This window comes from Sturnira hondurensis, unplaced genomic scaffold (genome assembly GCF_014824575.4).
Source record: "Sturnira hondurensis isolate 20B ecotype Veracruz unplaced genomic scaffold, ASM1482457v3 Scaffold0000780, whole genome shotgun sequence".
NCBI lineage: Eukaryota > Metazoa > Chordata > Mammalia > Chiroptera > Phyllostomidae > Sturnira > Sturnira hondurensis.
The window spans coordinates 12838117-12851719 of record NW_028073411.1 but is presented as its reverse complement, the minus strand read 5'-3'; the positions used below and the strand labels follow the sequence as shown (position 1 = coordinate 12851719).

General features: G+C 55.2%; 1 protein-coding gene across 1 annotated transcript; it reads right to left on the bottom strand.

Annotated features, from left to right (window-relative positions):
• Positions 1-263: 263 nt before the first annotated feature.
• Positions 264-4495, bottom strand: NKX3-2 (NK3 homeobox 2). The gene is made up of 2 exons (XM_037045785.1): positions 3443-4495; positions 264-1960 (listed from the first exon to the last, which is right to left on the bottom strand). Exons 1-2 carry the CDS (start codon positions 3891-3893, stop codon positions 1428-1430), a joined length of 984 nt encoding a protein of 327 aa, XP_036901680.1. The 5' UTR covers positions 3894-4495; the 3' UTR covers positions 264-1427.
• Between the last annotated feature and the right edge of the window lie 9108 nt (positions 4496-13603).

The window sequence follows — 13603 nt, the reverse complement described above, 5'->3', positions numbered from 1 at the left end:
GGTAGGATCCACTCCTGATCTCGTGAGATTCATCTTTGGCTCTTGCAAAGTCTGGGAAACCTCCATCCCCTGGGCTGCGCAGGCCCACACCCATCCAGCGGGGCTGGCAGCAGAGCCGCGCCCCCCACCCCCCTCCGCCAGCGGCAGGCATCCCGGATCCCGGACTGACAAGAAGTTGGGACATTGAACCCCAGATATTTCCATGTTACTGGTTTCTCCAAAGCCCGGGGGGGGGGGGCTCAGAGAAAACAAAGCGTCCAGAAAGGCGTGTTAAACTAAAAGTTTATAAATTAAAGGGAAAAAATACAGCGATAGCGTTTCCAAACTTCACACATCTTTTTAAAGTTAATAGTCTAGTTGAGTGCACAGTGCCCTTAAGGAGGCGAAAAGCGGCGAGGTTGACAAGAAGTTGACAGGATCGCTAGTCTTAGGGGAAGGAACAGGGATGGGACAGTCCAAGGTCAGGACGCAGGAGCAGCAGAGAGGGGACCAGAGCGACAAAGGACTCCCCGCTGAACTGCGGAGGGTGCCGCGGAAAGGCTGGTCAGGGATATTCACATTGAATACAAAAATAACCGTCATTTGAATACAAACAACTCAAAAGTGCTACAAGTTTTAACCTCCTTTTAAAAAAATAGAAAGAAAAAATTTCTGCGAAGGGCTGCCGGGGGCGGGATTTGCTCTCTCCTTGTTTGGGGGTTTCGGGAGCTTCCCAGTTTCTTGCGGCCCTGGACCTCAGAGAGGAAAGCTGGGGGGTGCCCTGTGCTCAGAGGTTTCCTTCTTTACATTCAGCATCCAACAGGGCACCCTCACCCGAGCTCTGACACCGGGGAGGGGTAGGGCAGAGGACCAGGAAAGCAAACCCTTCATGGTTCAAACCAACCTCTGGCCTGGAGTTTCTGGTGGCTGCCAGGGTTTCGCACCCCTTTGTTACAAATGCAATTTCCAAAAATAATAGGTATGTAGATACACATAGATTGGTAGCATGGATACCATGAACTAGTGTGGCCTAGCGCACGAAGCTCCCGGCAGGCCTGAGATTCAGGGGATTCAGGCTATGCGGTCTCCAGGAGTTCTCTCCACTCCGGGGAAACGCCATTCCCCGGCAGATACAATCCAAATCCAACGCTGTCATGATAATAAATAATGTTTAAAGGCTTCCAGGCAGGTGGGGGGCCGGGGGCGTGAGGGAGCAGGGCCCCTAGGCCACGGGGTGCCTCTGTTCAAATTGGAAAAAGGCGCCCCCCTCCGGGCAGACTTAGTCTTGTCGCCAGGGTGCTCGTCCTGGATGCAAGGGCCAGGGCTGGATCTCTTTCTCCACTTGACCCCTCGGCTGGGCGCCCCTGTGCAAAGCACGATCTGCACGGCTGTCGGCGGCGCTTGGAGCCGGGGAGCCGGGATGGTTCCCTGCCTCGCCCCAGGCCGGCTCACTGCGTGCCCGCGGCGGCCGCGCACGTGGAGAGTGCCCAGCCCGGGAGGCAGTAGTAAGGATAATAGTAGGAGGGCTGCAGTGGCAGCAGCGAGGGTGGCCGCAGCACCTCCCCGGGCAGGTACTGTCTTTGGTCGTCGCGCACCAGCACCTTCACCGCCACCTTCTTGGCGGCGGGCGCGGAGGCCAGCAGATCGGCGGCCATCTGCCGGCGCTTGGTCTTGTAGCGACGGTTCTGGAACCAGATCTTCACCTGCGTCTCAGTGAGCTTCAGCGACGCGGCCAGGTCCGCGCGCTCGGGCCCCGACAGGTATCGCTGGTGGTTGAAGCGACGCTCCAGCTCGAAGACCTGCGCGTGGGAGAAGGCGGCCCGGGAGCGCTTCTTACGTGGCTTGGGAGCCACCGGCTCCTCCTCCTCCTCCGCGCCGCCCGCCGGGCCAGCGCTGCCGCCGCCCGCTCCGCTACACGGGGCCGGCACGCGAGCGCCTTCGGGACCAATGCCATCGTCCTCGGCCCTCGGGCTGCGGTCACCTGTGGACCCCAGAGGAAACAGAAACAAAAGACCCTCAGCACCGCCGAGGAGTGAGGTAAGGCCTCAGCTTCGGGGGTGGGGGTGGGGTGAAGAAAGGAAATGTCTTGACCTCACCGGAGTGGCAGGGAGGCCTAGACTCCGGAGGTTCCTGGGGACAAGTCTCAGAACCCGGTAGCACTCACGTCCCGGGTCTAGGCCTGTCGGGTCCAGCCGAGGGCCTCAGCCGTGCTATGGACGCTGCGTGGCCCAGATGCCCTGTCTCCCCTATATGGCCTGCAGGCTCCCCTCATTAACGGGGGGCACTGAGCCTGGTTATCCTCGATTATCCACTGGAATGTGTCCCTAGCTACCTTCTCGGCTGGGAGTTCTAGACTGAGTTTCTGTCTCCTTCTTTGAGTACCCCCCGCCCCGCCCCAACCCCGTCTCTCCACACTCACGCTCAGGCATAAGAGGCCTTGGCTGCACCGGAAGGGAAGGTGGGGGTCGGATCCAGGGGACAGAGAGATTCAGAGCTTCTGCCTGCGACCGCCCAGAACTGCTGCGAGGAATGCGGCAATGCGCTGCCCCCAGGCCTCGGGCGGACTTCTCCCTCTCCCTTCTCGAGGATATTAGACAGGGGGTGGGGGGTTGTGGTGACACGGGCAGGGTGTATCTGTCTAGAGTCCTTGGGTCCAAATCTGGCACCAGCTCCTCGGCCCTTTCCGCACTCTCCCCACAGCACCCTGGCAGAGAGGTCCGGCGCTCTGGCCTTAGGCAGACACCATTTGCTTGGGCCCGAGAGAGGCCTACCGCATCAGCGTCCACCCGACCCGGGCAGACATCGGGGTATTTCCGACCGCACGAGTTGCCAACCCGTGGCTGAGGAGGTCCCTCTTTCTGATGCGTCTGGGCTGACTTAAATCAGCCTCTCTGCCTTCAGCTGGCTGCTGGCTGCTGGCTTTGCCTCCAGCTCGGGTGTCCTCAGCCAGGAACAGCTTTCCAGGCCCTGGGGTCTGGGAAAGCTAAACAACCCTCCCCCGAAAAATTGGACTCAGCAGATCCTCTGCCTGCGGCCCATTGGAAGGTATCCCTAGCTACCTGTCGTTGAGCTCCGGAGCTCAGCTCTGGGACCTCCGGTTCGGAGCGTCTCTGCTCTTTGGGCGAGGGCCAGGGTGCTAGGTCTCTGGGCCCCTCGCTCTCCCATCTTAACTGATTTGGGGGGGTTGGAGACCGACAAAACTGGCCGCAGGCATTGATGATGGACTCAAATCCAGGGTGCAATGTTTCCTCCCAGCCTGGAGGACGTCTCAGACCTCCTCCCAGGACGCAGGGCTCTGAGGACTCTGCACTTCCCTGGGCCCAGTTACCGGAGGGCTAGAGCAGCCCGCGCCAGAGTGCAGAGCTTTGGGTTTGGGTCAGCCCCTGGGCCCCACCTCATTCGACGAGGTTGACCTTGCGCAGTCCCTCAGCCCGGCCCCTTTCCCCGGGAACTCTCAGCGAACCTGAGATGCTGGCGGACATCTCGCTGTCGCTCCGGCCCGCAGCTTCCTCCTCCAGGTCCTTGGCGGCCGGTCGAACGAGGCTCAGGGTCCCTCCGGCACAGCCGGACCGACTGGACCTCGGCTCGTCCGCGCAGCGCCGCGTGCCGTCGTTCTCCTCGCTCTGCGCCGAGTCCGAGTCCCAGCCGCCCGGGCTCTCGGAGGTCCTCCCCGCAGCCGTTCTGGTCCCGGCAGGCGATGCCAGCAAAGAGTCCTCGGCGCCCCCCAGCGCGCCCGCGTCCGTCTCCCCAAAGAGCCGCCAGCAGCAGACAGCGGGCGCTCCAGCCACTGCTACCGATGTGCCCCCGGATACCGGGCGCCCCTCTAGCACTGGCAGCCCCCCGCGCTCCTCTTTCTTGTTGAGGATCGCCTGGATGGAGAAGGGCGTCAAGGCGTTGGCACCGCGCACAGCCATCTGCGCCGCGGGCCGGAGCGGCCGGCCCGCCGGGCGGCTGGGGCGCGGGGCAGCTCCGAGCTGGACGGAGCGCGCGGGCCGCCGCAGCTCCAGTAAGCCCCGCGTGCGCAAGGCCCCTGCAGCCCACTCCTGCGCAGTCCAGGAGCCCGCGCCCCGCTCTGGCTGGGATCGGCGCCGACCCTCACCCCTACTTCGCAGGCTCACCCGGCCCGGAGACCCCCTCCCAACCAGTCCAGCGCCAGACGCTCTCCTTTCGCAGCTCAGCTGAATTATCTCATCGCCTGGCGCCCCTGAGGGGCGGCCGGGGGCTGGCCCCTCGGAGGATGTAGGGGGAGGATCCGCGGGGGCCCCTGCGCGGCTGCAGTCCCCTCCTAAGCGCCTCCGGAGCGCACGACCAGAATCACTTTTTCGTTGCGCCTCTGACTCTTCCCTGCCTGCAGGATTTCGCTCCCGGCTCGTCCTCTCCCTTCCCTGCTAGGCCCGCTCTTCCGGAGCCCACCCCCGGCGGCGGCGGCCGATGGACTCCGACCGGCGCGGGGCACCTTTTTACCCCCTGCCTCGGTTTTATCTGTTTCTTCTCCCTTTCCTTCCCCAGCGTGCCAGCGTACCCCCCTCCCGCCCGGGTGTCATTCCTCACCGCTGAGTGACAGCCGCAGGCCACGCCCCTCCGCTGGGCGGTCCCTGGGCGCTCCCCGCCGCCCATTGGCTGGCTCCGGACGGGAGACGTTCTCTTTAACAGACAGAACTGGGCACGCCGCGCGGAGACGGTCAGGGTCTGACTTAACCCCTTTCCTCCCGAGTCCGGTCCACCGAGCACCCTCCGGTTACAAGAAGGCCCCAAACACGCCGCCCCCGAAACCGCGGCTCTTGCCTTTGCGGATGCATTCACCTATTCCCGCGCTTTTATGGAACGCTACGTTTAGTTGAGCCAGTTTGGGGGAAAATCCAAGGCAACGCAGGTCCAGAAATCACGCGTGTGTTTGTTGTTCTCTGGAAAGGTTCACAGATACGAAGAACAAAATGCTACTTTCTCCCCCTTAGAGTTTCGCGGCTCTTCATTGCTCATTCTTTTCGCTAAAATAACCAGTGAATTTAAATCACTCTATTATTTTTTCTTTCCTCCTTGCATTTTATTTGATTCGATTTCTGTAGAGGAATTGAAAAGAAAAAAAATGGTACGGTTAGAATTAAAGCGAGTGAGAAATTGGGAGGCACCTTTAGAAGAGTTTCTGGACATTGCCTGATTATTCCCTGGCGACACTGGATGTAATTGGAGTTAGTTCAATTTTACACCAGGAAGAAAAGAAAAACCCTTCCAATCTGTTCCTTAAATATTCTGTTACTTGCGATATGAATAAGATTAGGAGATATGTGTTTGTTTAAAAGAATTTCTATGAATCACCATAGCAATCATTCTGAACGGACATTAAATGCTCTTAAAAAAAGTAAGTAGCACATTGTTTTCTGCCAAAGAAGGAACCAAGCTAGGAAACACAAATACTGTGGGTGTATCAAAACATTTGTTACTTATTTATGTTGTTTATTTTAAAATAAATACATGTACTCCACTACCATACTTTACTGTCTTCCATAAATTTTACCAGAGGTTTCACTTAACACCAAATACACAACTGGAACCATTCAGTCAGTTTAAAGAACTGTGATTTTAATTTAGTAAATCGCGGGGACTGGTGTTTTTGGTGTCGCTAAAACAAACACCCTTTCCCCTGGCTGCTTTCTCTCCGGCGGTTCTTGCTCTGCACCGCAGGTTGGGATACACCCACTGTCCGCAGTTTTCAGGCTCCGCGGGGGCTTTTGCACCATCTCCTCTCTCCAGCATCCCAGCCACTGTGTGCAAGATGATGCTTTTCCTCATGGCGCGCACACGGCACTGCAGATCTTGTCGTGTATTTCGTGGGCGTCGGGGGGCTCGTCCTGGAGGAGGGCATTGCTTTTTGTAACTCTTTACGATGACACCAGTTTTTTTGGAGAAAGGTGTTTAAATCTGGAGTCAGTATCCCGCAAGTGGGAGGCACTGGGCGCTCTTCAGGCCGGGAAGGGAACAGAACTGGTTTCACAAGAAAACGGGTCCTTTTGCTTCCTCCCCCCGGCCTTTTTTTATTCTCTAGACCACCCGCACCTTCCCCTCCTAAGCAATTGGTTCTCATTCTCCGGGGTCAAGTCGAGGAGGAGGTTGACCCAGGTCGCTGGGCAGGTGAGAACCGTGTGTCCCGTTGTGCAGTTAGGAATTGGTGTGGACAAGTAATAGTGTGAGTCTGGAAACACGCGCGGGCAGAGATGTCTGGGGATTGAGTAACTGAATATTGGAATAACTTTGGGGGCTATCCAAAGGCTTACTTAGTTGCCCCCCCCCTTTTTAAAGGAACCCCAAATCAAAGTAAGATATAGCCCTCGACGCAGGCTCGGGCAGAGGCGTTCACAGGGCGGAAAGCTGTGGTTCGGGGATTCGGTGTGCACCTGGTGTATCAGGGTGGCGGCGTTCCGCGGCTTCAGGCGCGCGCGGCCGGGGAGGGGTTGCGTCGTCGCCGGCAACTGCGCGGTCGGCCGATCTCCAGGTCTGGTGAACAGCTGCGGGCAGAGCCGGGAGTTGGGTGTCGGTGGAGTGTAAACACAGGGGTCTGGAGGCTGCTCCTAATAAGGGCTTGGGTGGGGACGAAAAGGCTTTGTGGGACTGTGAGCAAAGGTGGTCGGAGGCACCGAGATTTCTCCCGTACGTGCAGAGTAAAGGCCCGCGAGGGAGTGTGTGTGGTGAGGGCTCTGCAGGCCAGCGCATAATACAGAGCCGCAGATCCACAGTGATAGGGAGGCATCCGTGTACGGGCGCACGCGGCCCGGGCTGCCAGCCCACGGAGGGCGATTTGCTCCAGCGTGGCTGCGAGCTAGTGGAACCCGCGGCTGCAGGCCCGCGGTAGGAGTTAGGTGGGAGCTGCGCTCCGGCCTGGGCTGGCCCCGGGAATCTGCAAAGCCGAGGAGGACCCCGGCCGGCCCGCCCATTTTCGAGGAGACACCCGCTCGCTTCGCGCGGTACCTTCCTCCTCGGCCCCTCGCCTGGCTCTTTCCTGGTCCTCTACCCCTTCAATCTTCTTTCTTTCTTCCCCGCCATCTCCTTTTCTTCCTCCGCAGTTTGGTTCCTGCGCACCCTCTCTGTGCCCCTCAGAACAGCCCGGCTTCGAGGCGCTACTGGGCAGTGAGGCTTGCCCCGGCCGCTGGCGGAGTGTGGGATGGGGGCAGAGAAACCCCGGCTCTCCCGCGCGCGCAGCCTTCAAGCTCCGCGCCCCTGCCGCCCTCCACCTGCAGCCTCCACCGTCCTTGGTCTTCCAGGGAGGAGTTGCCATCTGTGCTCCCGGTGCCCCCAGGACGCGCTCCAGGGGCTGCTCCACAATGGGAGGCCACGCGGGACTGGTCTCAGACGCCGATGACCTCGACTGAAGACACTTGCCTTTTCTGAGCCACAGTTTCCAGTCCTTTAAAACGAGGCCTTCTACTGGGTGCGCTCTGAGGCCGCTGCCGAACTGTGGTGCGAGCTGGCCGGCGAGCAGGAGGCTTCGGTCCGGCGCAGGCTCTCCGGAGCCAGGTCCAGGCAGAGGCCGCACCGGGGACTGACCGACTGTCCCCTTGGGCAGGCTCCCATGGGGGCTCCAAGCACCCCAGGTGCCAAGTGAGGAGTCACTTTCCCACCCCACCCCCCGCCCCCTACGCCAGCTCCTAAGTTCCTAGGTCATCGATTTCCAGACGTCAGGGTTTTGCCGCGCACGTGGCCCAGGCGCACACTCACAGAGAAGCACTGCTGTGGGCCGAGGTGGCTTTGTATTGAAAGAGATGCTGTTCACCAGCAGAGTTCCGGAAGCCGAAGCCTATTGCTTTATTTAATCTACATAACCTTGAGGGTGTGGTGAGTAGAAAACATGATTATCCCCACTTTGCAAATGAGGGAACCGAGAGTCACAGTTTGAATGATTTGGCCATCAGTAAGTGGCTACGTCAGGATTCAAATCTGACTTTGTCTAGTGTCAGTCCTGTCGGGTCTTCTATTCTAACCGTCTTCTTCTCATTGAATATTTTTCATCGTCCTCCCGACCCATTTCAGTGGATTCATTCATCAGGAAAAATAAAATAAAATAAAAAGCCAGGGACTTAAGGAAACCAAAGAAGGAATTAGGCAGGCAAATCTAAAGATTTTTTTGTTTCGTGCATTTAAAAACAAAAGACGGCAAGGCCTAGGGATCTGAGCCTGAGGCTTGTTATGTGGGAAGAAAGAAACACCATCACGATTTCAATCGACACACTAAACCCTGTCTAGAGGGGGACAGCCAGGGGATGGAAGTCTGTTAGGGTCTGAGATGTGGGGCCCTCGGCTTTGCTCGAGGCTCTGCGCCGCAGCGATATGACGTCACGGAGGACACTTTCTCGTCGGATGTCTAGTTTTCTTACCTTCACAAAGCCAGGGCTGGAGATCCCATCTCAGGCTTACAAACGGAGGTCCGGTCTGCAGAACCCGCCGGGGTACAGTGGAGGACGAGCGCCACCTAGCGGGCATGCCTGCAGCCTGTGCGGCGTGGCCGTCGAGTGAAGCAACGAAAAGAAAACGTTGACCTCACCAAAGGGAATGTTTTTGCTGTTGGTTGTCCGTCTCCACAGTCTCATGTTATTAGTGATCAGCACTCCCTTAAAGAAAGACTCATGCAGACCCAGTCTGGATCCCCACTGGAGACTCGCCTCGCTCAAGGGCGGGAGGGGAGTGTTGGGGCTGGACAGGACTAAGGAGGCATCCGTTCTAGGGCCCAGGGGACTGCGGAGCCCCGAGGCCTCCAGGCCGGACACATCCCGGATCCCCCTGCGCCGGCTCCCCGGGCGACCTACCTCCTGCGAGCAGGCGACCCAGGCTTCCGCCGGATGCCGATGCCGAGCCGGGCACTTGTAGTCTGTGTGCTCGATGGAGTCACGGGGAGGATTTTCACCAGCTAATTGGGGTATTTCGCCTTAAACCTCAGAAAGCTCGGGCATCGTCAACAAGCCTGTCTGTAGGTCAGTTTCTTTCTCATTTGGGTTGTCTGTTAAACACTGGGTGGGTGATGGTGCTCTTTTTTTCTATCTTTTTCTCTTTTCTCTTTCTTTCTTCTTCTTCTTCTTTTTTTGGGGGGGCGGAGAAGAGGAGAAGGTTTGGGTGGAAGATAAGTATTATGTGCAGTTGCCTGTGTTGAGTTTTGTATAAAATTCAAAGAAAGTCTTCTGAATTTACCACCTTTCTGAGCCTAAGTAACTGTCCTAGGCGCTCTCAAGGCACTGTGCCACATTCTCCTTGCAAGGTTTGCCAACTAATTTCCCTTTCTCTAGTCTCTTCCTTTCATTCCTTTAATATCCAGCCAGTTTCCCTTCAGGTCCTACCATGTCTCAGGTGTGGCTCTAGGCTCTGGGTTCAAGGCTGCCCAAGGGACTAGCCCCCGTAGCTAACATTCCAGGGGTGGAATACCATGAAGAAACAGGCGCTTAAATGCATCGACGGACGAGAGGTCAGCTGGGGGCAGTGCTGTGAGAAGAATGAAAGCACTGTGGCATGGCAGAGGGGACTGGGGTCTGCGGTAGCTGGATTGCGATTCGGAGCAGAAAGAATATAGAGGAAGAGATTTTTTCAGACAGAGGGGAAAAAACTAGGGCGAAGGGCACATGGTGGGGACAGTCACAGCAAGCTCAGGGACCCAACAGGTTGCTCAGGACACTGGAGCGTGGTGGGTTTGGGGCCGAGTTGCAAGAGTTGAGGTCCAAGAGGCAACCAGAGGCCAGACTGTGCAGGGCTTTATAAGCCCCAGTGAGGAGTCCAGACTTTATTCTAAGTTTGACAAGAAGCCACCAGGATATTTGAAGCGAAGAGTTAACTGCGTATGACTTACATCTGAAAAAAATTATTCTGGGTTGTGGGGATGATGAAAGGAGAAGCGTGGAGACCTGCTGGGAGCTACAAGCCAGAGACAGCAGCCGCTTGTCGTAGGTGGTGTTGGGGATGGAGAGAGTGGGCAGGCGTGGCACTGCTTTTGTCATGTTTACCATTTTTAAAAATTGTGGTAAACTATGCATGACGTGAAATTCACCCCTCGAAGCATTTTGAGGATGCTGTTCAGTGGCGTTCAGCGCATTCACATTGGTGGGCACCATCGCCATCCGTCTCCAGAACTTTCCTTGCAAAACCGAAGCTCACCCAACTACCCATGAAACGACAGCACGTGCTGGCCTAGGAGCACGCATGCTCGGGACAGCAGCTCGAAGGAGGAGTGGTCATGGATTTGGGCGCTGAGTCCAGACTTCGGAGGTGCTCCGTGGGGCTGGGTCGAGGTGCCGGCACTGGAGGTGCTCTTCACCTGGCCACTCTCTCCACTTCCCAGCACAGCCAGGTGAGTCTCTGCGGTTCCTGTGGACGCCTCCCCGCTCCCAAACCCTTGGCTCCTGTTTCTCCACCTACATGCCGCCCGCCCTGTTCCTCCTCGGGCAGATCCCACCCACCCATGCATTCTGGCAAAGGACGCAAACAAGAAAATGTGCCATTTTTAAAAGAGACTGTTCTCCACGGCCAGCCTCGGTTCATGTATTCCTTCAGCTCTTCATCTGCCCGGGACTCACGCACTCCCGTGATGTTTCGCTTCAGGAACCCAGGCAACCCGATGGTTTACCCTCCCACCTGCCCGATTTGACCTCTTTGTCTTTAATTAAACCAACTAATCTGGACAAGTTGCCACCTGGCCATGATAAACAAAGGTGCAGAATTCAAGAGTGTGCCTTTCTGAGAGCAGCATTCCCTTAATTACAGTCACCCTGGACCCCTTCTCAGTTTGCCATCTCTGTGTGTCCACCTAGGTCACTTAATACCCCCACGGAGATGGTTATTGTTGGAACTTAGCCGTATCTTCAAATGAACCTTTGTATAAACTACACAAAAGTAATGCAAGTGTATTCATATAGAAACATATAAAAAATACCACATATCATCTTAGCATATATCATCTTAAAAGTCTTTGTCATGTCGACAAAGCAGTGTTAGTGAACTAGCTAGATACAGCAGGACTCTGAGGGCTGGGGCCTGAAGGTGGCTGTCTGTCGTAAAGACAGATGGGCAAGGGCTAGAGAGGTTTCACAGCAAGTGAGTGCCATGCTGGGGCTTTCTGAAATAATCAGAAAAGCTAGAAAAGAACGGACGCAATAGAAATATGGGCATAAATTCACTGAAAGACACACAGGGTCTGTCTGGAAAAAGTCCAGCCATTGTTAATGTCACGAGAATGATTTGCTGATGTCCATGTAAACAGGCAGACAGGAGTGCGCATATGTGAACAATGATGATGTCACTGTACTAGTCAGTGGGGGTGGTAGACACCATTGAGTGAGCATGTGTACTGTGTGGCTGTTGTATTGAAAATAACTGAGTGAATAGAGCAACAAATCTGCATCAGATTTTACATTAAGCTTGAACTTTCCTCCATGGAAACTATTCAGATGGTTCAGAAGCCTGCAGCTCTGGGCAGCTGGTGATTGGCAGCTTCATCGTGACAGTTCGCCTGCTCATGCATCACGTCTTGTGCAGAGTTTTTTTGTAAAACATCAAATCATCCAAGTGACTCAGCCCCCCCCCCCGACAACCCTTATTTGGAACCCTGAGACATCTGCCTTTCCCCAAATCTAAAATCACCTTTGAAAGGGAAGAGATTTCAGACCATTGATGACATTCAGGAAAACATGATGGGGCAGCTGATGGCAACTGGGAGAACTGTGTGAGGTCCCAAGGTGCCTACTTGGAAGGGGACTGAGATGTCATTGTCCTATGTACAATGTTTCTTGTACCTTGGATCTTCTTCAATGAATGTCTCTGATTCTCATATTACATGGCTGAATAACTTCTGGACAGACCTCATGTGCCAGAATGTGCATAGCTTCATTTTCTACTTTCCAAAACCTGGCGCCTACTCAAATGCTCATTAAGAGTAGAATGGACAGCCTTGGCCAGGTGGCTCAGTTGGTTAGAGTGTTGTCCCACCACACCAAGGTTGTGGGTTCGATCCCAGGTCAGGGCACATACAAAAATCCAACAGGGAAAGTGTCAATGAGTGGAATGGCAATCTGACATTTCTCTCTCTTCCTTCTTTCCTCTCTCTCTAAAATCAATACATGAAAATTTAAAAAATATCTGTTAAAGTAGAATGGGTAAATTGTTTACGATCATTCACAGAAAAGGACACTACTTACCACACAGCAGCAAGCATGAACGATCTATAGCTACATGCAGTCACATGGACAAGTTCCACACATGGTGTTTCAATGCCTCAGCATGTGTCTCCTTGGCCTAGAATGAGCCTGGCACGTGGAATGCTCTCAGCAAATACTTATGGAATGGATGGTCTCACTTTATCCTGCACCGCCCTCTAAGGTCCGTGGGACGGGTCCCGGAATTTCTGCTCATGGACGAGGAGCCTGAGATGTAGAAAGGCCACGTGATTTATCCCAGGTCGTGCAGAATGCGACCGACTGCCACACTAGGACGTCTGTCTCCCACATCGCTCTGGAAACCGCGCAGCGCACCACGGACCTCAGGTACACGGCTGTTCCCTTTGTCTTTTAGTACAAATAACATATTTCAGCTTCTTTTGTTGTTGTTAAATCATTTTCTGAGGCCTAACTCGGAGATGTTTATTTCCATTCGGGGACATTTCAGCCTGGGTTCCGAAAGGGAAAAGGGCCAGCAGGCTGTGCGTTCAGAGAACGGGGCTTGGGGGGGAGGGGCAGTGCCGGGGAGGAGCGTACTGGAGAGATTTATGTCCAGGCATTGCAGCGAACTGTCATTCTGCCTGAGTAAGTGTGGCTAGACACAGGAAGGGGAGAACAGGATATCGCGGCAGCTCTCAGGCTTAATGGAATGTCAGGCGGACAGATGGGACCGGGCTGTCCTGGGAACTGTCAAAAGGAGACACTCGAGGAGGCTTCGGAGAAATCTCTGCACAGATGCCGGTGAACTGGGGCTGGGCACATGCTTCCTATCGATTCAAAAAGGGTCCTTGGTGAAATATGAAGAGGAAAAAAAAGGCTCCTTCTGTCCAAATTGTCTTTCTAGATCAACCTATGTTCAGGGCAGAAGGAAGCAGGGGTCGGGGTGGGGTGGGGTGGAGGGTGGACACACTTGTTAAGACATGGATTTCACTTAGGGTTAGATTTACATTTTAATTTTAAGAATCGAAAGTGACCCGTCACACCCTTTGAAACCCCGAGAATGTTTACCCGGAAAGGATCTTTCTGAAGCCCCAGAGGCCCCAAGATGACGGGGATGAAGTTAACAGCAATGTCTGAGGGTAAACGGAGACACACAAGTCAAAAATAGGAAAAGGTAAGTTCTTGTCAAATAGTTCTTTTTGGTTGAAAAAAACAATGAGTTTGCCAATTTCGAGGAAGAGTCGCTGAGGACTGACAGATTGGTTTCTGCAGGTGAAAGCAACCCTGAGCTGTGATGACAAACTCGTGTTGAGAAGAGGACATGGGAGAAAAAGCACAGGCCAGATCTGCAGGTGGTCGCAGGGAGGTGCGTTTTTTAGAAGCTAACGGGCAGACTGGTCCATCAGGAGCTGTGAACTGAATGAACGGGGACACACGATTTCTGCAGAGGATTTGAAAAGTGTCTGTCTGGTTTTTATGTGAGGAAGCGTGACATTCTGGGC